The sequence below is a fragment of the Varanus komodoensis genome, unplaced genomic scaffold (assembly GCF_004798865.1).
Source record: "Varanus komodoensis strain SLA01 unplaced genomic scaffold, ASM479886v1 scaffold50, whole genome shotgun sequence".
Lineage (NCBI taxonomy): Eukaryota > Metazoa > Chordata > Lepidosauria > Squamata > Varanidae > Varanus > Varanus komodoensis.
In genome coordinates this window covers 2,127,476-2,150,191 of record NW_025336088.1, presented here as the reverse complement: position 1 = coordinate 2,150,191, position 22,716 = coordinate 2,127,476, and the positions used below count along the sequence as shown (strand labels likewise).

At 46.8% G+C, this 22,716-nt stretch overlaps 1 protein-coding gene across 4 annotated transcripts in view; it reads left to right on the top strand.

The window, feature by feature from the left end:
• The window catches only part of KANSL1 (KAT8 regulatory NSL complex subunit 1), a 156,251-nt gene that overhangs the window by 130,197 nt on the left and 3,338 nt on the right, over positions 1 to 22,716 (top strand). For 3 of the 4 annotated variants that reach the window (XM_044446969.1, XM_044446967.1, XM_044446968.1), the window contains 7 exons: positions 710 to 895; positions 2,450 to 2,611; positions 2,930 to 3,084; positions 9,517 to 9,638; positions 16,440 to 16,497; positions 20,429 to 20,541; positions 20,910 to 21,156. In XM_044446969.1, coding sequence (XP_044302904.1) covers positions 710 to 895; positions 2,450 to 2,611; positions 2,930 to 3,084; positions 9,517 to 9,638; positions 16,440 to 16,497; positions 20,429 to 20,541; positions 20,910 to 21,156 — 1,043 coding nt within the window. The remainder of the gene's footprint in view (positions 1 to 709; positions 896 to 2,449; positions 2,612 to 2,929; positions 3,085 to 9,516; positions 9,639 to 16,439; positions 16,498 to 20,428; positions 20,542 to 20,909; positions 21,157 to 22,716) is intronic. The other variant, XM_044446970.1, reaches the window with a different exon arrangement.

The following is a 22,716-nucleotide window of genomic DNA, read 5'->3' as shown; positions in this document are numbered from 1 at the left end:
GGCCGGAGAACCCCATGTAAGACTTCAGAAGCTGACTGGAATATACCCAACTAAATACATCTGAGATAGGCCAGTTCTCCTGATATGAGTCCCAGATCAGGTGGGACATCCTTCCTCAGCCTGGTGGCTTCTGGATGTTTTGAACCAGAACTCCCACCATTCCTTACCATTGGCCATGCTGGCTGGAATGCTTGATGGGAGTTCAGCTCCAAAATACCTGGCAGGCACCAGTTTGGGGGGGACCCATAGGGCTTTAAAGTCCAAGAACTAGGAATTCTTGAATTAGGCCCCAAAATGGAGCAGTAGTTAATAAGTAAGCAGTAGTTATACTGCATTCAACATGCCCCAGTTCGAGCCTTGGTTCTGCATTTTTTGACATTCAGAAGGTATGGGGCTGCTTTGTCTAATAGGGCTCAACTCTACCTCTTACTTCAGCACTTCAAAAATAAGTTAGATGCTGGTTTCACATGCGCTGTGACCTCTTCCATGCTAGTTAAATCCACTGATCCTCAAATAACCAGTAACAGGGTGGGCGTTGGTTTGGTGTAGCACACAGTTACCTGACCCTTGGCAACATTCTCCTCTGCACCATCACAAATCTTTGACAGTCACCTACAAGTCATAAAATGTATGTGGTAAGTGCATTTGGAGATGATGTTTTTGTAATGCCACCTTCAAAGTGTGTACATGTATGTGCCTTCTTCTGCAGATGTACCAATGAGCTTGCATTTCCAGAGCATGTTGAAATCTCAGCTACAGAACAAGCCCTGTGAGAAAATCAAACCTCCCAAAAAGCTCACTTTGAAACACCGGCCCGCCATGCCTCCCAGCAATCTGTCTGACTCTGCGCGCAAGGACCGTCACAAGCTGGTTAATACGTTCTTAGCTGCAGCCAGTAAGTGTTGTATCTTGATTTTGGCCTTTCATTGGCAGGAACTGTCCAACTGTGTGTCCCATAGCAGAGTAATATGAGCCAGAGCCTTGCCTTGGAAGTTGATTTCATGCTAGAACTCCACCCTGGAAGAAGTGAAATAGCAAACAAGAGAGTGCTTCTGTGCATGGGCCAAGTATGTTTCTCTGCCCTGATAGCACAGGCAGGCTTCATGTGTCTGCAAGTGTAGGCACGCTTCTGGGTTGGTAGATGTAACTGCAGCCTTAAGTTCTGGTATCCTTTTCTCAATAGAATGTTGTAAGCCGCCCCGAGGCTTCGGCGAATGGGGCGGCATAAAAATGTTTTAATAATAATAATAATAATAATAATAATAATAATAATAATATAATTAAATAAATAAATAAATAAATAAATAAATAAAATAGTAGTATGGTCTGTTTCATACATGCTCTGCTGGAGAGCAGCTATGTAGCTATAGTTCAGTTTTTAAAAGACCGTGTGGGGAATTTGCTTAAATATTTTACAGTGTAAAATGCATCTCTTTGACAGAGAAGAAATTTCAGGATGCAAAGTCACATTTTACAAAATCCATCTCATTACAAGATAGGAATAGGTTAGGACTCAGGTGTCCTGAGTTCCAGGCTGTCCCACCTAGGAATTGTTTTGGACTAATCCTGTCTGTATTTGGCTTAGTGATGTGGGAAAGGTGCTGTGCACATATCTTGGGGCTATGTCCTGGTATTCAAAACCAGGTCCACCACAACATTATTAAGCCCTGGCTATATACCCCCAAATGTACAGAGTGTATGCTATCCCTTCCTCCATTTTGCATGGATGATCTTGTCTCAGTATCAGGAATATTATACAGAATTGATGCAGCTGAAAAGGTAGGTCATTGCTTAAAACAGAGGCACTAGCAAGGCCCTGTTGTTGATTTGCCAAAATGTTTTACCGAGGTCATATAAAGCCAACTAGGACTTTCTTCTCAGACCCACAAGAGACTGCAGGTGCCACAGAGTTCCAAATTTGTGGGCATGAAGCGAGCTGTGGAGAATGGAAGCTAGGCTTTAAAAGCCGTTTGATGTCTGGGAGCAGCTAGGAGTTGTGCACTTGGCTAGCTTTGGAGGCAGTGTCTTGCAGCAACTGCACACTTGCCCTCTGTCCTGCCTTTGTGCTGCATTGCCGCCACAGCTGCAAATGCTCCAGAGGTTGAGGGAGTCCTGCCACACATGGTTCTCTCCCACTCTCCCACTCTAGAACGTCATCAGATTTAAAGAGGTGAGGCTGACTGTTCAGCTTCACATGCATGGTGCCTGGAAGAGCAGATAATAAGCGACGGGGAGAAGCAGGTTGCTGTGGGTTGTCACTTAGGGGCAGTTGCTGCAGACAGCACCTCTGTGTTGTTCTGACCATAACGTGCTGCAGTGCTTGTGTGAGTCCTGGCCTCTTCTGGATCTCTGCAGCAGGGCCCCTTGTGTGACAGCTGTGCCCTGAAGGCCAGGAAAGAGAGGTGAAAGCAGGGCGTTTTCATGGCTCTCTTTCTGTTCCACTCCTCAGCTTGCTTGCATCACAAAATCGAGCCAGACAAGGCACACAGGCAGTCCTTAGACGATCTAAGGGCTGCTCCCAAGGCCGATAGGGCGCCTGAGCGCTCACTTATCCTGACTCCAGTTCATGAGAGAAAGCGATTGCGGGACAGCTCCTCCGAGAGAAGTGAAGGTAGGCTGGCCACAGCCAGGTCTGTCCGGGGAGAGCTTGGGTTCGCATTCCTGTTCCCCTTCAGCTTCGGAGAAGGGTGCTTGCTGCTTCTGGGGCAATAAAGGGGGCAGTGCTGTCAGATGCTGCAGCCTCTCGTGTGCTTTCACAGCTTCTTCCTTCAGGGAAGCAGGTCCTGTCTGAGGAGGTCCCTCTCTCTTGTCCGCTCTCTAGTTCTTTCATGTCAATCGCTCAGTTACAGCTTGGTGCAAACATTTGTGAAGAAGCAGTTATTATTCAGCTTACCATCTTTTGCCTTTTCGTTTGCTCCCTTTTGCACAGTGTTGAAGCACCACGCAGATATCGGAGGCCCAAGCTACCTGTCGAGCGCTATGGCCTCCACGGCTCACGGTCCCCTTGTGCGGCAGCTCTCCACCTCCTCAGAAAACTCCATCCCCGCTGCCAGCACAAGTTCATTGGGCACCTCCAGTGCATCTGTAAGTACTTGAGTGGGGAGGGGAGGGTCACTTGTGTGCAAGGAAGCTTTCCTGGCATGGAGAGTTATGTGTTCTGGTTTGTTAGTACCTTCACCCTGCATAGCACTTTAATGAAGAAGGCCAGGCCCGTGCCCAAGTAGCTTCCAGTCCAAAATTCAGCATGGAGGAAGCAACGGGGAAAGCTGTGGGAGCGGCAGTGGGGAAGCAGTAGGCAATTCAGTTTTTCATGCTTCGGTTGGTTTACAGGTAGGCATGGGAACAAGGGGATTAAGCTAGAACAAAAGGTGAGTTTTCAGGTTCTGTTTTGGTCATCACTGTTACAAGGAGTAAGACTGAGATAGAGAAGCCCACCTAAAGTTTGATTCTGTGGCCAGCTGTTGGGCAAAACCAGCCAGGTTTATCTGTTGTCCATTTCTCAAGCAATGTGATTGTGAAATACAGTGGCTTCAAAGTACAGTGTTGCAGAGGACAGCAGATGGTGAGGGATGTGTGAGGAATCTGTTGGGGGTGGCAATCTATTGGATTTCCTGGATTTGGCTCCCCGGAGTCTGGCCTGCTTTGCAGTGGCCCAGACTCTGAGCTCCTGGCAAGGTTGCCCAGCATCTGCAGGGCACTCACCAGGGATCAAGCCCCATTTATCCAAACAGCACTCCTCTTCTGGCAGCAGCAAGTGGGGAAAAAGGCTGGCTATTAGGAAAGGTGCCTGGCAAGAGGCACCTCTCTTCTGTGCCCTGCAACTGCTCCTGACAGGGAAGCTTGTCAGTTGTGCATCCCGAGCTCCACAAGCATTCACTGACTTCCTCTTGGCTTGGTTCACTTCACTGGATGAGGCTCAGCACTGAAGAGGACGTACACTGGATGCTAGAGGGATGGATTCTGAAGGGTTTTGGCCCAACCCTGGTCTGCATAGCAAAAGAAGAGGAACCTCAGTTAATGCAAAACGAGACAGCTAGGCTGTGAACCAGTGAATGTTACCTATGGCTTGATAGACCTTTGATGCTGGTTGATTGCCCTTCAGGGCACAATTCACAATGCTTAAAGCCCAAAGTGGCTTAAGACCTGGCTATCTGAGAGAGCCAGTGTGGTGTAGTGGTTAAAAGTGTGGGACTGGGGCTCAGACTGGCTCTAGATTGGGTTTGTGTCCTTGCTTGGCCATGGGGCCACCTGGAAGACCTTGGGCCAGTCACAGACTCTTAGCCCAGTCTACCTTACAGGGTTGTTGCTGTGGAGCTAAGATTCAGAGCAGTAGGAGGAGAAGTTCACAAGAAAAGGGCAGGGTATAAATTGAGTGAATAAATCAGAGTACTGTCTGTCTTACAAACATTCCTGAATATTAATATCTGCAGGAAAGCCCATTCTGAGGACACCATTTCATGCACAAGTCCATGCAAAAGAGCTTTCTCCTGTGTTCCCAGACAAGGGAACAAGAACTACAACTGGTCTCCACTTATTTGGTCTTTAAAAAGGATGCAAGGATGCATCTTTCCAATTTAGTGGTTTAAAATGTGTGGATGTAACACTTTACTTTTTAAAAAGATTCTTTTTATTTGTTTTGGGGTTCTATTTTTTGGTTATTGTAAACCACTTTGGTAGCTTTTTAGCAAATCAAGGTGTGCATAAATTTTAATAACCAAATGAAAAGGGATTCGAAGGGTGGCAAAGCAATGTGTTATGGGCTTGGGCTGAAAAAAGCAAAGGCAGACTTGGTTCACCAGTGAGTGGTTGAGTGTCTGTAACATCCTGGGATTTGCTACGTTGGTAGCTAGTCAGAATTGAAGAGTGTCTAGGCATTGATAAAAATAGGCCAGCTTTCCTCAGCCTGATTAGGTATTTCTAAATTTTCTAATGAACATTTGAGAAAAATTTGCCTGTTCTCCAAGAGGTGTCTTCTGGTTCATAATGTTGAAATGTGTGTGCTGATGGGGCCTTATGTTATCACATTAACTTCTGCAAAGTGCAGTTAAGCGTTAATTGCCCTGCACTAATCCCTCACCATTAGTCTCTTGGACGTTCATTTCCCTTCCTCCTATTCCAGACAAATCTGCCTATGGGAAATGGTGCTTGATTTTTAATGCAGTTGTTACAAGCTGGACAGATAAGGGGAGCCAGGGACATGCTGGCTCAACTGTGCTTGTGGATTTCCCTGTCCCCTCCTGCCCACAGCAGCATCTCCACCCCTTAGAAAAGACTAGCGAAAGAATCAAGAAACCCTGCTGAATGGGATGAACTGTGGTGTGGAGGGGAACCGGAATCCTCAATATTTGGGTAGTGAGACCTTCTTGCAGAAGACAGAACCTGGATGCAAACCCAGGGAATTGGAAACTTCAGTGGCATTCCTGGAAGCAACAAGAAAAATTGGGGACTTTCTAGCACTTTCATCTTAGACTTGATTATATGTAATGATTGAGATGTTTGCTTCTGGAGTAGGAGATCCATGATAAAAGACAGGTACCTGCCAGTTTTCTGCAGTGGTTGATTATACCTTACAGAAGCCTTCCCCATCTTGGTGCCTTCTAGGCATGCTTCTGTCATCAGTCACCATTAACCTTGCTAACTAGAGCTGAGTGGAATTGTAATCCAACCTCTCTGGACAGCACCATGTTGAAGAAAGATGCCCCTTCTTCAACTTGTGGGACTTGCCCCTTCACCTTGTGCTTCATTCACAAGCACTTACGTTGGTGCCTAAACATAATACAGTGGTATATAGAAAGAGTCTTTCTCCCTTGGTTGCTTTTCAGCAAGAATTGCCCCTCCGTGGAGACTACTTGCCAGAGACACTGCCAGTTCACACAGACACTGCAGCCCATCATGGCTTGCTCATTTAAGCCATGTTGCACTGTAACAGTTTTTGGTGTGTATTTCAGGCTTGTCATGATAGCTGAACCTGGTGAAGGTGAGTTGTGGGCATAATTAATGAACCATCTACAACAAACCATCTACAACCCATAGATTTTGGGTTGTTTGGATGACATATTAAGCCATTGTAACCCCCTGACATGGTTTGAGTATTCGAGACATGCTGTACCCCACAGCTGCTTTAAAAAGTCATCATGAGCCGCCAGATTGTGTGAACTGGGTCAGTGTCTTGACTAAGATGGTAATGAATGCAGAAAGCAACCTTTCAGAGAGCTTGTGGTCTAGATGAAGCAGGGGTTGCTTTTTTAAAAAAGTGGTCTTTTGAATTTGCATTTGCTAACTCCATTCATGAGGGATATTTCTATGCCTGAAAGCAAGTACACGGAGGGAAGAAAAGTTAGTCTTCTCTCTTTGCTGCTGCTGAGAGCAAAAGCTTTAAAAATAAAGCTCATTTTTGGTTGAGAAGCTTTCATATAGAAGAATGAACATATTCATGAAATTAAACAAGTTAACTTATTGTACTGATTAACTTATTGTTAATCAGTTGAATTAAATTGAATTAATTGTAATTGTAGATTGATTGATTTTACTGTGTTAAAATATTTTTATTAATTTCCAATCTAAAATACAAACAAAATAACATTTAAAATGCAATATTAGAATTTGACTTACAGCAAAAAATAAATTTTACATGTTACAAAAAAGAGGGGGAAAAAAACTATTTCAGGACATTCCCCCTTCCAAAATGTAATGATTCTTTTGATAGCTCAGACCCCTTCCTTTCTTTAAAACACAATAAATACACCCCAAATCTCATTAAACTTCTTTTTCTTTACCCATTTCTCATTTTCATCTCACATGTTAATTTGTCATTAATAGCTATATTCCAAACTTATATATACCAATCAGTCAATTGATTATTATATTTTATTTTCCAATTCTTAGCTTTAATTAGCCTTGCTATAGTTATTAAATTTATTTTAAGTCTTTATTATTCCAACTCTTATTTTTTTTATCAAACATTGAAAATAAAAAATATTTTTTTATTGATGACTTCATTCACTATGCTGTCCTAGGATAAATTTTAAAGTAACAATTATTTATTGTATAATTTATATAAGGGCTTTTTATTTTTGGGTTGCCTGGTTGTACACCACCCAGGGAGTCCTGTGTGAGACTATTGGGCACAATTTATAAATTAAATCAATCAATCATTAAAAAAAATACAGGCAACTGTAAATAGGGCTTTCCACTAAATATTGCATATAATACTGTGACAGCACAACAGGGATTTTATACAAGTTTACCTTTGTCCTCTTATTAAATAACAGAAATAAGAGTTGAGGCAGTAAGTGTCCACCTCCTTCCTGACTGGTGCGTGCTTCACTGGACCTCTCCGGTGCCTAAATAGTAGAGGGCCAACTGATGCAAATCAGGTGACGTTCGCTGAGCCAATCAGTGCCAGAATTTCTGTGTATGTAACAATCCTTTCCTCCAGCATTAATAGGCCCACAAAACCCCCTGTTGCCTATGTAGCACCTCTTCCAGATAATATCCTGTCTCAACCATGTGTGATTAAAGTGTGGTTTTAACAGCAGTAGATGCATTATTGCAATTTTTAGCCAGTTAAACCCACCTTATTTATATTGTGGGGGGAAAGGAGGATCCTGAGACTATGGTAAATCGTGAGCAGCCTCTATAAAGATACTTCGCTGTTTTGTTTTGTTTTGTTTTGTTTTGTTTTGTTTGTGGTGGTGGTTTTCCACGCCTAATTAGTTAGGTCTGGAAGGTTTTCCTAGTTACCTGCAATTTTAAGGCTTTAAAACAAAAGGGTTTGGGTTCAAATTTCCCCATAGAGCCAGAATATTTTTGTTGTTGCTTTTTTAGATTACTTTGGGTAAGTCATAACTTAAAACCTTCCTTCTCGTGATCTGAACTTAACCCTTAGAACAAGGTGAGATTCACAATTATGAATGAAAAAATATGCCAGCAACAGCAAAGATACTGCAGATTGGCTTGGCAAGGGGTGAGGTGTGGGTGGAATCCTTGTCCATGAAAAACCCCGCTGAAAGGTGGCGAGTGCTAGCAAAGCATTACCATGGTTTGGAAAACTGCTTTAGGAATAGTCCAGGCAGACTTGCAACAGAGCATGAAAGCTGCCAGGGGATTCCTCCCTGGGTGTCTTTGATGTGAAAGCGTGGCACATGTTGGGGGCATGGGGGGCAGAGCGATGGAGGCTGTTCTTTGGGATCAGTGGAGTCAGGGAAGAGGCGCCACCCACAGGCATGCACTGTGGAGATTATGCCTGAAGCGGCAAGGTGAAATGTGCAGAATATCTAAAAGGGTTTGTTGCAGTGCATGCCAGGAGGAGATGCTGGCAAACATTTGCAAATTTTGTCATTCAGACTGAGTAGAGGAGGTGGGGTTTTTTATTTTCAGCATGCGTTGCTCTCAAGTTCGGTTGTATATCAGTGCCTTTGAAAAGTCCCCTTCAGGAGTGAAATGGGTGTGATTCTATGCATGGAAAATGCCCATTCAGAAAAAGAAGAGTGGAGGTGGGGAATTTTTTCCAGTTACTCCTGTCACCTAAGGGGTAAACAACCCAGTGCCCTCCAGATGTTTTAGATAGTTCCCGCAGTCCCAGACTATTGGCCATACTGCCAGGATCTGATGATGGTTTCAGTCCCAAAACATAGGGAGTGACTCCAAAGGCTGTGAGGAGGAGCAGTGAACTCTCCCTCTCTCCTCCTCTCCCCCCGCCCCTGCCTGCAGCAGGGGATCCAAATAATTCTTTGTGGTTATTTTTGCTATAGAGACGGTGTAAGGCATGGCCCCATTTTCTCCCCACTTTTCTTTCTGTTGTATACTGTTCCTTTGCGGTGTGCAGGGTGCCATTCCACAAGAGAGGGCTTGTTTTGTGTGTTCAGCATTCAGAAAGTATTCCAGGATTCTCTGGGTGGTCAGTTAAGATATTCCAGCGTGTTTTGGCCACGAGCTGTGAATTTTGTTGACCAGAGTCAGATGACACTGCTGCTGATTTATATACTTGCTTAACCTGGGATGCAAAGAGCAGTAAGTCTGGCCCCAAGCTTGTCAGATGGGTAATTCCCAACTTCCTGTCATTTAGTCCTTGAATATTTAAGCAAGCTGAAGGTCAACTGAATTCTAGGGAACTCTTTTTCCAGGATAAGCAGTGTAAACAGACTCACAAGTATGGGACCACACTGAATGGTGGAACTACTCACCTGCGTTAATACATTTTTTCGTTGTGGCGAGGATCAGGTATAAGGCTGTCAGCCCAAATTCACTAGAAGAAGCATAATTCATGAAGAAACAAACAGTTCCTCACATTGCTTCGTGTTCCTGGGAGAAGAGCATGGAAAATGGCTTGCATGGAAAGCCTTATAGTATCGGCTTTTCTGTGGCCCAAGCTCTTGGGGCCACCATTGGGCCCCATTCAATTGCTAGGCAGAGAAAACCACTGGAAGGGGAGTTCCTTCTTGCTTAGAGTTGCTGACTGGTCTTCGAATTATTTCTACCTTATCTTACTCTTCCTATTCTGTGTTTGTTTTACAGCAGCAGCCAAGGAGGAGGAGAGGGGAAAGCTCTTTCGACATCAACAACATTGTCATCCCTATGTCTGTTGCTGCAACAACCCGCGTAGAAAAACTGCAGTACAAGGAAATCCTCACACCGAGGTATTTCCAGAGGCAACAACCTGTGCCTTAACATCCCTCTTAACCCCCCCACGCCCCACATGGAGCACTTGGAATTTCAGCAGAGGCTTGGGAGATGCCCTAATGCACTTCTTTGTCCAATAAATCAAGTCACATCAATTTTGAATGGATACTTTCAAATAAGTAAAGATCTTGTATTTTGGCCCTGCATTTTATAGCTTGCTGGGGACCATCTTAATGGAGAACCTCTGAATGGACCTAGATTCTGAACAGGAAGGGCCAGATAAACAATTCTGCTAAGTAGGAAACAACTGTAATGGGGGCAGGGGAGCTGAGGCACAATCTGTCAAGGACTTCCCAAATATAGGGAATGTAGCTAATGGGTTCTTGTATTGGGCTCCTTGTAACATTCGCTGTTGTTCAGAGTGGTCTTTTCATCATTAAATAGGGATGGCTCTGGCCATATTCCAAATTCAGGTGGGGGGTGGAATTCCAAAAGGACTAGCAGCTTGACTTCATGTAAGGATTGGGATGCTGTCTTTGTTTCAGGTTTTCAAGGAGCAGTGGGGATGGTTGTTAGGAAGCCTGTGTGTGTTGGCCATCACCGGTCAGGTTGCTCTGCTGGCTGTGCCGTGTCCAGGGTGCTGCTTGCAGATTGGATATTGCCAATTCTGCCCCTGTAGTAGGAAGAAGCCATGAGACTACACCTCTTGGCTTGAAGGTCTGCATGTGTTGCATGCAGGAAATCTTAAGGTTAAACCCGGTTCTAGTTCTGGGGTGAGCATTCTGCTAGGAAGACATGCAACTGCATTACGGGTGGGATGATCCTATGGGAAAAGGGAGGTGTGAAACCCTTCACTCCTTTTTCCCTCCCTCCCTCCCTTGTGTTTGCCTGTGTTTCACAATCAGTGGTGGCCATTCCTTTGAGAGGCCACTGCAGTGTCCCACAGAGGGAGCTTGAGGGGTGGCGACTGGTCGCTATTAAGAGGAGTAGTGTTGTTGCCAGCAATAGTAAGGTGTATCCTGAAATGTTTGCTCACATTTCATTCACTCCTTGCCACTGAGTTTAGCCAATTGAAAATGGGAGTTATTTTAGCTTGGCCCTAACTGAACTCGTGGGTGTGGGTGTGTGTTCATTCCTCTTCTTCATGGGCTCTGAGCATCACACTCATGGGCTCTGTGCCTGCATAGGGCCTGTTGTTCGGAAAATTTCCTAATTAGACTCATTTTGGCAGAAGCCACTCCCCTCCCACCTCCTGGTATATCTAGGAGGGAATACCTCCTACTTCTGCAGTTTCTTTCTGACCATCGTTGTGGGTGTCACAGGATGTTCCTTTAGCACTAGCTCTGGCTTTCCCTGACTTGTTCTCTGCAGTCATTTTTCACTTTTTCTACAATCCTAGTTTCTGCAGCTTTTATTTAACCAAACTTAACCTTTCCAAAAACAAAACAGAACCCTTCTATGATCCAGTCTTCTCCTGTCCCCACATGGTCGTCTTTCCTCCCTCTTCCTGATGGTGCTCCAAGTGCCATTTCACAAATACTTCTGTTGAGGGAGCAAACTACCCCCAGTGGATGGCAGTTCCTTATGCCTCTCCTGCCTAGGAGAGGGGCACCTAGTGGAGACCTGCCCACACAGCCAGGCCTTTGCTAAAAAGGCCCAGAAAAGCAGGGTGAGAAAACTGCTGACCGAACTGTGGAACTGTGTCCTCCAGGCAGCTGATTGAGTTAGGTCTGTGGTAGAGGATTGCCCAGCCTCGTCTTGGGTTTCAGGATCACCACATTGGCCCAACCTTCCTCTGAGATCCCTCCACAGAACATTACTGTCCTCACTGCCTTTGCCCACGCCATTCTGCTACCTCCTCTCCTCTCCTCTCCTCTCCTCCTCGACATCCCAAGACCTTCTTGCTGGCACCATCACAGTCTGCCTGAAGACGTTGTCCTTGTGATCATTCTCTATTGCCTCACAGTGTTAGGGATGGAGGCCCCCATTGGCTGACTCCACAACACTACCAGCCAGATCAGAATGAGAGCGGAGTCAACAGGGACCAAATGACCACTCTTAAGACATAGACATGATGACTACCAGGAATACCAGGGGAGGGGCACAGCAGAGCATCAGCAACACTATCACAATCTCTGTCACCACCATGCTTGCTGCCACCCCCTGGCAACCAAAGCTTGACTCACCTCCTTGAGTCCCAGGAGACTATGTCTCAGATTCTGTTCAGTTTGAAGATCAGCTCACCTCCTCCCCAGATGCAGTCATCACGTCACAGGAACTGTGATTCCCTTCCGAGGATGTGGGATACTTTTCAGAACTGAACCTCCGGATGGCTACCTCATTTGGGCTCAAGACCCAACAATATGTTGAGACGGTTGCAGACTCATTCTTTGAAGCTACCTGAATGGAGGATGTAGTACCGATGTCAGTCCCCTTTCTTCTGCCACTCCTTAACTCCATCAAGGAGAACAGGCAGACACCAGCACAGATACCACTAACATGGTAGAGGAGCTGTACCAGATCCAAGAGAAGTTGCTCCTGTTCCTGCTTCAACATTCCAGGGCAGTTATTGTGGAATCAGCGCAGGGCAGGTCTCAGAGGGAGCACTTGTCACACGTGGACAAGCAGGGACACAGGCTGGATGCAGTGGCATGCAGAGTCTGCTCATCAGCAGCCTTGGGCCTTCGTGGCTCCAGTTGTGAGGCTACATTGGCCCACTATCAGTTGTTTCTTATGGACTCCCTCTGCAAACACTGCCCGGAGCAAAACACATAGTTGGAGTGAGTCTTTCAGTCCAAGGCCCTCTGTCTGCCCCATCAACAGAGCAGTCTGGCACGCCACCATGTTAAGTGCAACTCCAGGTCCTCATCAGCACAGTAGCAATTTGTCAGCATACCAGACTCCATTCACCTGGACTATTCCAAGAAGTGAGCATGAGGAACAAAGATCTGCTGTTTGATAGGGAGGGCCTCTTCAAGTCCAAGCCTGACAAACCCATCTGGAAGGCCAGGACAAAAGCAAAGAAGATGGGCTTCAGTCAGCAACTGCAGCAGTCACGTAAGTGGACCAGTCCCCCTCGCTCTGCATGTCAAGGACGTGGACAGTACTCTCACCCTCTGCAGGCAGACAAAAGGCACTGCTGACTAGCACAACCATTCAGTTCCTCCTTCCCATGTCTGGTTTTATGGATGTCCCCACTAGGGAAGCTGTAACATCAGAGAGGTGGGTCCTCTCCATAGTAGAGAAAGGTTACCAAATTGAATTTCACGCTCTGCCTCCTCTCAGGTCTGCATGGGTCATGCCACCATCCCCTGTCCTGGCAGCAGAGGTAGCTATGCTGCTCTTGGAAGGAGCTATACAGCTCATTCCTCCATCCAACATTTGATACAGTTTTTACTCCCATTACTTCACAGTACCACAGAAAGACAGATGGCAGCTTCTTCCTTATACCAAAGAAGTTTCACATAGTTTCCTTCAGAACATCTTACCACTGCTATGTCAAGGCGACTGGTTGACTATGAAGGAGGCCTACTTTCATATTACTATTTGACATAATTTGATGTAATATGGTGTAATTTCCTGATTACCAGCATTTCCTTCACTTCCAAGTCAGTATGGAAGCTCTTCAATTCTCTGTCTTCCCTTTTGGGCTTTCCACCACCCCACGAGTGTTTATCATTTGCATGGCAATCATCTGTGCCTGCCTCCATCTGCAAAGAATCCACATCTTCCCTTGCCTTGATGACTGACTCCTTGTTGTCCTCTCAAAAGAAGACCTCCCAGAATTGGCCCATGCTGCTTGCAACCTCCTAGAAACAGTGGGTCCTGGGTCTGTGTATAAACTGAGAGAAACCTGTTCATTCTCCTGTTCAGTCAGTCCTTTACATCTGAGTGCAGATCAGCTCAGGAGCTGTGAGCACCTACCTCCTGGCCCCCAGGGCCTCATTCCTGATAGGCATGGCCTTGAAGCTCAAAGCCAGCCCCAGAGCTACAGTACAGCAAGTACAGCGCCTCCTTGGGTTCATGGCAACAACAGTCATGGTGGTCCCGTTGGTTAGACTTCACATGTCTCCACTTGGTCTCTAGTTCTTATATGCTTACTGACCTCAGCACCATTCCAGCTGTAAGCATCTCAGCACCCTGTGCTTGATATGCTCAAACTTAGCGGGGTGGATCAACTGAGCCAATCTGGCTAAGGAAGTCAACTGCACACTGCCAGAATCGGACATCACGGTGACAACAAATTCCTCCCCTGAGAGTGCACTGTGGAACCAACCAGACCCATAAGGCATGAATTTTAGAACCCCAAGAACACATCAATTATCTCAAACTCTTGGCAATACAGAAGGCCCTCACCACCTTGCGGACCATTCTTCAGAACTACCACATGCAGATCACCCTGGGCAAACACTATCATGGTGTTCTATCTGAACAAACAGGGAGGTACCAATCCATTTCCCTGACATGATTCACCATGCAAATATGAGACCAGTGCATCGACATGGACATAACAATGATGGCCATCCACATGGCCAGTATGGGGCATTTGAAAGCAGACTTCCTGAGTAGGGAGAATGTCAGAATACGTGAATGTGAGATGGTTCCCAGGATCCTCACAGAAATCTTCCAGACTTGGGGAATATCATCTGACGCATCTTTGCCTGTTCAGACGATCATCCGCATTCCATTGACTCTGAATATTATCTCACAGAACCAAGGAGGGATGTAACATGGCCACCATGCACTCAGTAGACCAGGACACGCTTCTCCGACTCGACATCCAGGCAGTCTCAGTGACGCATTGAGACCATCCACATTCTCTGCCTACACCCAGCAAGAGCCCTTTGACCCTTGTTAGTCGTTTATGCAACAAATTCTGGACTTCCTGCACACTTTCATCTGCAGCGGTCTGAAACCTCTTTCATCAAGGTTTACCTGGAAGCCGTTACCTCATTTCACCCACTAATCCAAGGTTTTCTGGTCTTTTCACATCTGTAGTTCTGTTGGTTCCGCAAAGAACTGCAAAACATTCCACAAACCTGCTCCTGGAGCCTTCTATCATCCTCCAAGCTCTTACGAAATGACCCTTCATAATTTTGGTCACCTCAGATCTCAGGCTTCTCTCCTAAAAGGTAGCCTCGCTTATGGTAATTACATTGCACACTCCACATCAGTCAACGATGCCTCAATTGTGTCCAGATCCCTTGTTCTGTCTGAATGTTACCTCACCATTGCACTTTATCCAGGACATTGCTTTATTGGCCTTCTTCACTATGCCATCAAACCAGATGGACTCTACCTTGCATATATTGTGTTGTATTCTTGTATTCTACAAGCCTGGAACAGAATTCTTTTGCTACTTTAAAAGACTCTTTGTTTGCAATGGTGAGAGGTCCAGAGCTGAACCCATCAGCTCTCAACAGTTTGCACACTGAGGAGTCAAAACCACCATGCTTGCCTATCAGCTTGCAGGAGTGCAGCTCCCTGACAGACCCAGGACACACTCCATGAGGGCAGTGGCCACCTCAGCAGTGTTCATGCTGGCATCCCTCTGCAGGACCACTGCAAGGCAGCAGCGTGGCTCACTTCATGAGTATTTGTCAAGCATTGCTGGCTTGGCATCTGCACCAGGCAAGACTGCTCCTTTGGCAAAGCAGTCCTCTCCACAGTTCTCTGCTGATGACACCTCCCCTCCACCAGTTCATTACGTGCCCCTGTGTGTGATGCACAGAGACCACAAAGAGCAACATCAGGCTGCTTACCTGTAACTGATGTTCTCCAAGTGCTCCTTGGTGCGTTCACCCGCTGCTCCACCGACTGCATATCAGTGCTGATCAGCTTCAACACTCCACAGCTCCTCAATCCATTGTCCTTGAGCTCCATTCCAAGGCCACAGTGTCACTCACAATGGAAGTGAGGAATAATACCAAAGGACAGGAGGGGAGGAGCTTCCATCAAAATGAATCTAACTAGGAAACCTTGACAACAGGTCCTGCACAGGGATAGAGCCCTCCCTCCCTAATTCATTCATTCATTCTTAAATTTATATACCACAACTGGAGCCTAATTCAGGCTATAAGTTATATGCATATGTGTGAATGCACAGATGACCACTCAAAGAATGACAATTTCAGGTAAGTAATCTGACCTTTTGGATAGACAGCAAGGGAGTTCATCTTTTAAAAAATACTTGAAGTAGTAAGACTGGAAAATTTCCCCATCTGGGTCCTTCAAAAGCGGTTGCTGATCCGTGTGGGTCAGCATCCCATGGCTGGACTGGCCAGGCTGGGTGGGAATGGTGGCAGGTGCAGTAGGGCTGGGGGACACCGAAGCGGTTCTCATTGGACGGGCCAAGTGTGCAAATAGCTGGGTCTTGTTCTGATCAGCGTTGGGGGTGCCCATTTATGGGGTAGCACAGGAGGTTGAGATCAGACTGCAGGGATGGCTTGTGGGATCTGGGGCAGATAAAGCTTTTATTTGGCTGGCTTGGAGATGGGGGCTGTTGGGCCCCATGACTGCGGTGGCAGAGGACTGGACAGCAGGGCCCTTGGCAGCAGCGCCCTGCTGATCCCAGAGCCACCGGCATGGCCTTGGGTGCGTTGCTGCCCAAAGCTGAGGCACCCCGGCGGGATCCTATGCAGCTTCTGGGATGAAAGGCCGTGAAACAGCCTTCTTCACGATCAGGGAGGCATCCGCAGCAGGCTTCCTCCAAGCTGCTTGTTCCTTGCCCAGCTGCTGCTCCTGCTGCACTCAAGCCAGCGTGTGGGGCTCCTCCACCCCTCTGGGGACTGACTGTTCTTTGCTGGCCTCTTTTGCAGCTGGCGCGTTGTGGATATCGGTGCTCTGACAGTGAACCCGGACGAAGACAACGAAGAGGTAATTGCTCTCCTTTGTGGCAGCTGCGCAAACCCACGTTCTGTGCACACGCACACACTAAATAGAAACATCAGGCTCTGCCAAAGCTTTAGAAGCACATGATGTCCTTAATCAAAGAAAAACAGCAAAATTAAGCATGTGGGTGACTTTTTCATCTATCTGGGATTCTAAGTCTTCCTCCTCCACCCAAGAAAAAGGTACTTTCTAGGCAGCTTGGAACCCCTGCATCACTCTTTTAAGTGACTGTTGGAAGTGGGAGCACCTGCCTGGAGTTCATTCTGGTGACTGAATGCAGCGGCTGTTGTTTTTTCAGAAAGTATAGGAGTAAAATCCGAGTGCATGACCACCAGCTTTGTCTGACACTTCATGGAGAAAGCCCCTAATAGAGAAGGGGTTTAGCTCTTAAAAGCCATACTCGCTTTCCATGGGAGTGGCTTCCCCTCCAGCCCTGTATTGGTTCTATGAGAGCTGAGTGAAGCATCAGAGGGTTTTCAGCATGCAACCTTCTTGCACTGGCAATAAAAATCCTAAATGAGGTGTGCATGAAGTTTGAACATTGCCTTAAACCCAGAAGATGAAGGCAGCACTAAAAGCCCAGAGCTGCTCATGTCCAGCACTGCAACAGCCTGATCCCAGTGGCCAACCAGCGATTTGCTAAGTGTGCTGAGTAATGATGCTGTTTCAGATGAACATTCCTGCGGATGGGTGATTCCCTGTGCCTGCACTCCGTAGGCCTCCCCCGGAACTTCCCATGGAGTCTTCAAATTGCAGGGGGAATCATAATGGTAGCACCATTTTGGAAGTGGCGTTTCTTATGAAACGTGGGGGACCCACTACAGAAGGTTGCATTTTATCTTCCCTTTTCACTCTCTTTCTCATGCATGTGCCCGCACACACACACACACACACACACACACACACACACACACACACACACACGTTTTCCATCTCTGGCCATCACTCTACATTCCGTATCTGCTGAGCATGCTCAGTCCTCATGCTTTGTCTTCATGGTTACTCTTAACATTTTGCCTGGGTTTTTAAAGATTTTTTTGTGCTAGTGGAATCTCAGGGTTCACCCAAGCAGGCGGATACCGCCCTCTCCCTCCGTGGCTGCATTTTGGTTTCAGTCTCAGCAGTGCTCACCTCCTGAGTTTGCTTTTTGAACAAGTGATACAGGATGTGGCTTTAAAGCTCTTATTTTCAAGGTCAAGGAAATCCCGCAAATGAATTATAATTTATTTGACAGTCAGCAGTGGGCATAATTACTGGATCGGTCACTTTATGCCTACCATTCATAAATGTACATAAAATGCAGAAGCTGATACATAGAGATGCTGGAATGTAGTCAAGTAAGAATCACTTACACTTTAGCAAAAAGTGTCCTCTGATGTGGCTGCAGCTTCTGTTGGTGTTGGTGACATGCTGGATATGTGTCTCCATATAAACGTTTACTAAGGAGGCTTCTCTCTGCATGGGAAAGCAAAGCACTTGGTATCGGGCCAACTCCTTCCTCATACAATATAATTAGTTTTGGTGCCAGCATCTTAAGTTTCCGCATCCTTCACCAAAAGCATAGCATCCATCAGCACTGTCACCCTTCCAACTACTAAGATCCAGGCAGTCATGGAGCATTACCCCTCTTCACCCTAGAAGGGTGTGACAGCCATCTTGGGACTTGCTGCAAGACAGCAAGCGGGCTTAGGCAGAGACGAGTTAACCCAACAGCAGATCAAAAGAGTTAAGCTTATTAGTCATGAAACAAGGGTAATGGCATCTGTGATCACACTGTCTCGTTGTGCCTGGCTGTGCTCTCTCTGCCTTTCCAATATGGCTGGGGATGAGATTGAAGAGACGGAGGTTGAAACTTCAAAGGAGAAGTGTGCTGTCTTCCAGCTGACAGACTGGTGGCTCTCTGGTGTGCAATTAAAGCGGCTGCCTGCTTCTTGGGCACCTCAGCAGCCTTTTAAATTAAGGTCTCGGCCAGTGCCCACTGCAAATTGTATGTGCATTAGCAGGATCAAAGACACTACTCAAATTGCCCTCGGTTTTGTTTTATTTCCTGAGGCTGGTGTGTCACCAGATTCCACAGAACAATTCCAGCAGGATCCTGTGGGTTTTATGAAAGTTTGGAGGGGAAGCCATTTCTATGGCAAACGAAGTGTGGTTTTTGAGAGCTTAAACAAGGTCTTGTGTTGGGGTTTTTCTCCATGAAGTGCCAAACAAAGCTGGCAGCCATTTCCCTGCCTCAGTTAATGGCAAAGTTGTTCATTTTATTTATTACATTTTCATAGCACCCCAAAGGACTCTGTGCACTCTCTGGGTAGTAAAAGTTATAAAATTATTACCCTTAAGCTCCTTAGAAGGATTTTCCCCTCAGGCTGTCTGTCCATGAACAGTTCTGTTTTCGATATTTCCTTATGGGTAAGTGGGGTGGGGGCAGAGACCTGGGTTTTTTCAGATCTTGGTTGTGTAGGTGAGCACCTCTGGGCAAGATCTGGCCAACCCAGAAGATCCTTGCTAATTGGACTGGGGTGCAAGCAGCACCCACATTCCTGCAGAGAAGGCCTGTCTTGATGCAAGGTGGTTGTAAAGCCGTGACGGCATGAGCTGCTCTTGTGAAGTGCTGCCATGCACGAGGTTGAAATGGCGGAGCAAATCTAGTGTAATATAAATCAGCAGTTGTTGTTTAATTTCTAGATGGCCCCATGGCCGTCATGCGCAGGATGTGCTACATAAACTTTCTCTGGGGGAGGGGGAGAGCGTGTGATTAACCATGTGATTGCTTTTATCAGTCAGTGGCTCAGCCTCTTCCCTGCTGAGTTCATTGCATGCAGCATGTGATCTCTGGAGTGAGAGGAAGATCTGACTGTAGGGAAGGAAGTGGGGTCACTGACCCGTTTTTATTCTTTGCAAAAAGGAGGATAACCAATATATTTTCTCCTTTATGGAAGTAAGACTGTCAGTGTTTGGCATGTCTCTTCTACGGGACCCCTGTTTTTCCACAGCCTGCCGTTCTTTTGCCAAGGAAATAAGATGACACAGTATAAAGAAAGGGAAGGCAGGGCGTTCCAAGAAAAGGGGGAGGAGCCTCTGGAGCCCAACATTTTTGAGTCCCCTCCTTCAGAACAACTCTTGGGCACAGCCAAGAGGAGTCTCACTTTTGTGGTGCTCTATAAATAATATTTCTGGATACCTGGAAGCTTTCTGTCTCTCCCCATGCTCTGTGCTGCTGTGCCATGTAAGCAAACATGGGCATATGCTCTGTGTGTGAAACATATTTCATATGTAGAAGTTGGCTTTCCTTAGGCCAAAATTTTGTTTAGCTTTTGTTGCCAGCCAAGTGAATCGCAGCAGGACCCAAAGATTTTGGTTTGTGGAATGTTTATGCCCCACAGGAATGTAGATCGGGGGGGGGGGACCCCTTCTGTTGCAAATTAGGCAGTGTGAAGGGACTGCTGCGGGGGTGAACGTCCTGCCACCTCACTCGTCCTGCTGAGGAAAGGGAATTCTCAGCATATCTTTTGATATGCCAGATCAGTTTTCAGTGCATGATGGAAACTTCCACATACCTCATCACCTCCTAAAAATGGATCAGGTGGTTTGAGAGAACTAAGAAAACTGTTCTGCAACAAACCTGTGTCGTGCTTTTTGGATTTTGAATTGGATGAATCGGTGTAAATCCAGGTTGACTTGCCCCCAGTGCTGTGTGTAAAGACATGAGGAGGGAAATCTGAGCTCGTTCTCTCTCCCAGTGGCACCTGCACAGGAGGTTAAGGGTAGGCACAGCAGGCCTCTGAGTAAGCACACCTGCTCTTCATGGGGATGGGGAGATGGTCTGGCGTCTTCATGAGATGCCGGGCAGCACTTGCAGAATCGCTGAAACATCCGGGGCCGCTGCTGTGCTGACTTCATGCGATCGCCCTTGCAGATAGAGGATCTCTCGGACGCAGCCTTCGCCACTCTCCATGCCAAGTGCGAAGAGATGGAGCGGGCACGGTGGCTGTGGAGCACAAGCATGCCACCGCAGCGGCGAGGCAGCAGGTAAGGCTGGCTGGGTGCTACGGCAAATGTCCAAAAGCCTCCGTGATGGGTGGCCACTCTCCCTCTTCCGCAGTATTGCCAGAAAGGCAGTACCTGAGTGAAAGTGTCCGTGATCAGGCAGTGGAGGAGGCCCCTTTGGAATTATAAATGTGCATTAAGCTAACCAGAGGGACTTCCTTTAGGAACTGCAGTTGGTCTAGAATGGGGGAGGGGGCTGCCGTTTTAGTTGGCGCTAAGCGTGTGAGAGCATTATGTCCTGTACCTTTAAAGCCATACATGGCTTGAAGACATGGAGCATGGCAGCCTGCAAAAGACAAGAACACATGCAATGCTGTCTTTGTGAAACAGAGTCTCCGCTTTAATTCCAGGTCTTACAGATCAACAGATGGACGGACAACCCCACAGTTAGGGAACCCATCTACCCCACAACCAGCATCACCTGATGTCGGGAACTGCTACTCACATTCTGACTTCTCCCATACCCACTCTCCGCGCAGCCCCATCAGCCCAGACCTGTTCTCTGGCCCCCACACCCCTCTGTCCCGGGATTCCATGCGGCACCTGTCCACCGAGGACACACGTTGTTCCACACCAGAATCTGGCCTTGATGAACAGGTGGGTGGTTGCCTGTGTGTCTTCGTACATTGTAGGTGTTGATACGTGGACTTAACTGCCTGCTTTCCGTTTGCATTGTTGCATGTGCAGCAGTGTAAACAAAAGCACTGGGAGTCATATATCTGCAGAAGTAACAGTAATGCATTCAGCATATAGGTGTTTTTATGCTGACTCTAGATGCATCCGAGCTAAGATGGCGGTGGTGGAGTGGGTGCCTGGATGGCACCTGGAACATGGCTATAGTGGGTAGAACTGAAATCTCGTGGAACAAAATGAATTAGCGGGGATCTAGTCTCTGCACAGAAAAGGGAATCTTATGTTGGGACTGATACGGCCCCATCTGGCAGAGTTTCAGAATCACCCCATGATGGTGAATTTGGTTTTAACTTGACAGTAGGAGGAGGGTTGTTGGCCAGGCCTGAAGGGGTCATCTCAGGGTTATTTTATTTTTATTATTTATTTATTTAAACCGCTTATATCACGTCACCACATGCCTTGGCATCTCTCCGTTACAAGGGTATCGTTTAAGTTACTCCTCCAGACTTGACGTTGACGGGGAAGGGTAAGAACATGTGGAGGAGTGGTCCTGGGATGCGGTAGTGCAGAAATAGCCTGGCTGTTGGCCTCAGTTGCAGAGTGATCTACAGTCATGGAAAGAGGCCTGCCATTGTATGTTCTTTGCCAAGTCATTGCTGTAAGAAAGATGCGCACAGGATATGCTAGAGATGGAAAGTCAGGTGGAGTTTGTCCCTCCTCATTGGATGATACAGCAAGCCATGGTCACGCTGTCCTTGGCAGCTTGTTCTGTGTGATCCCAGAGGGCAGTCCTAGAAGGTCAGCAGAGCCCCAGTGACCTCTGGGGGTTCTAGCAGGTTTGTGTGCATCCACCGTTCCTGTGGCGCCCCCTTGCTCACCTCCCGGGCTGGTTCCATTATGATAGAATTCAGTGCAAGGCTGCATAGGGAACAGGGGTCACCCCTGCTGAATGTGATGCATTTTCTACATTTTTAGAAGTGAGAAGCGTTGATTTCTGCTGTGACTGGTTTGCAGTAGAGTAACCGTTCATTGTAGAGTAGGAACTTGAAGAACAGCAACCAGGGCTGCTAACAAAGAAAGGAACTTAATAAGATGGGATAATTCTAATTGCTCTTATGATGAATTGTTGGGGGAGCACTCCTCAGTGATGGAGCCATCAAAGAGAACTGAGCTGGAAGAAGAGCAATGCATGCTCAGTGAGGATGGTGAAGCCCCCTCCCTCCCTGCCTCCCAGCATATAGACTGCTCCAAGTCAGAGCTCCGCTGGAGTGCAGAACCTGTGATTGACCCATAGAGAGCATCAAGAAGGAATTCCATGCTGGGAATTCTAAAGAAAAGGACCTTAAATAAACTTGCCAGCACAGTGCCCCTCTCCAGATCTGTGGTGTGGCTGCACCTGTGTGCAGTTCTGGTTTTCACATTAAAATGATTAATTGTGTGGGAAAAGGTGCAGAAAAGGATAACCAGGATGATCACATGACTGTAAAAAGCATGTGTATCAACAGTAAGAAAGTTCAGCCAAAT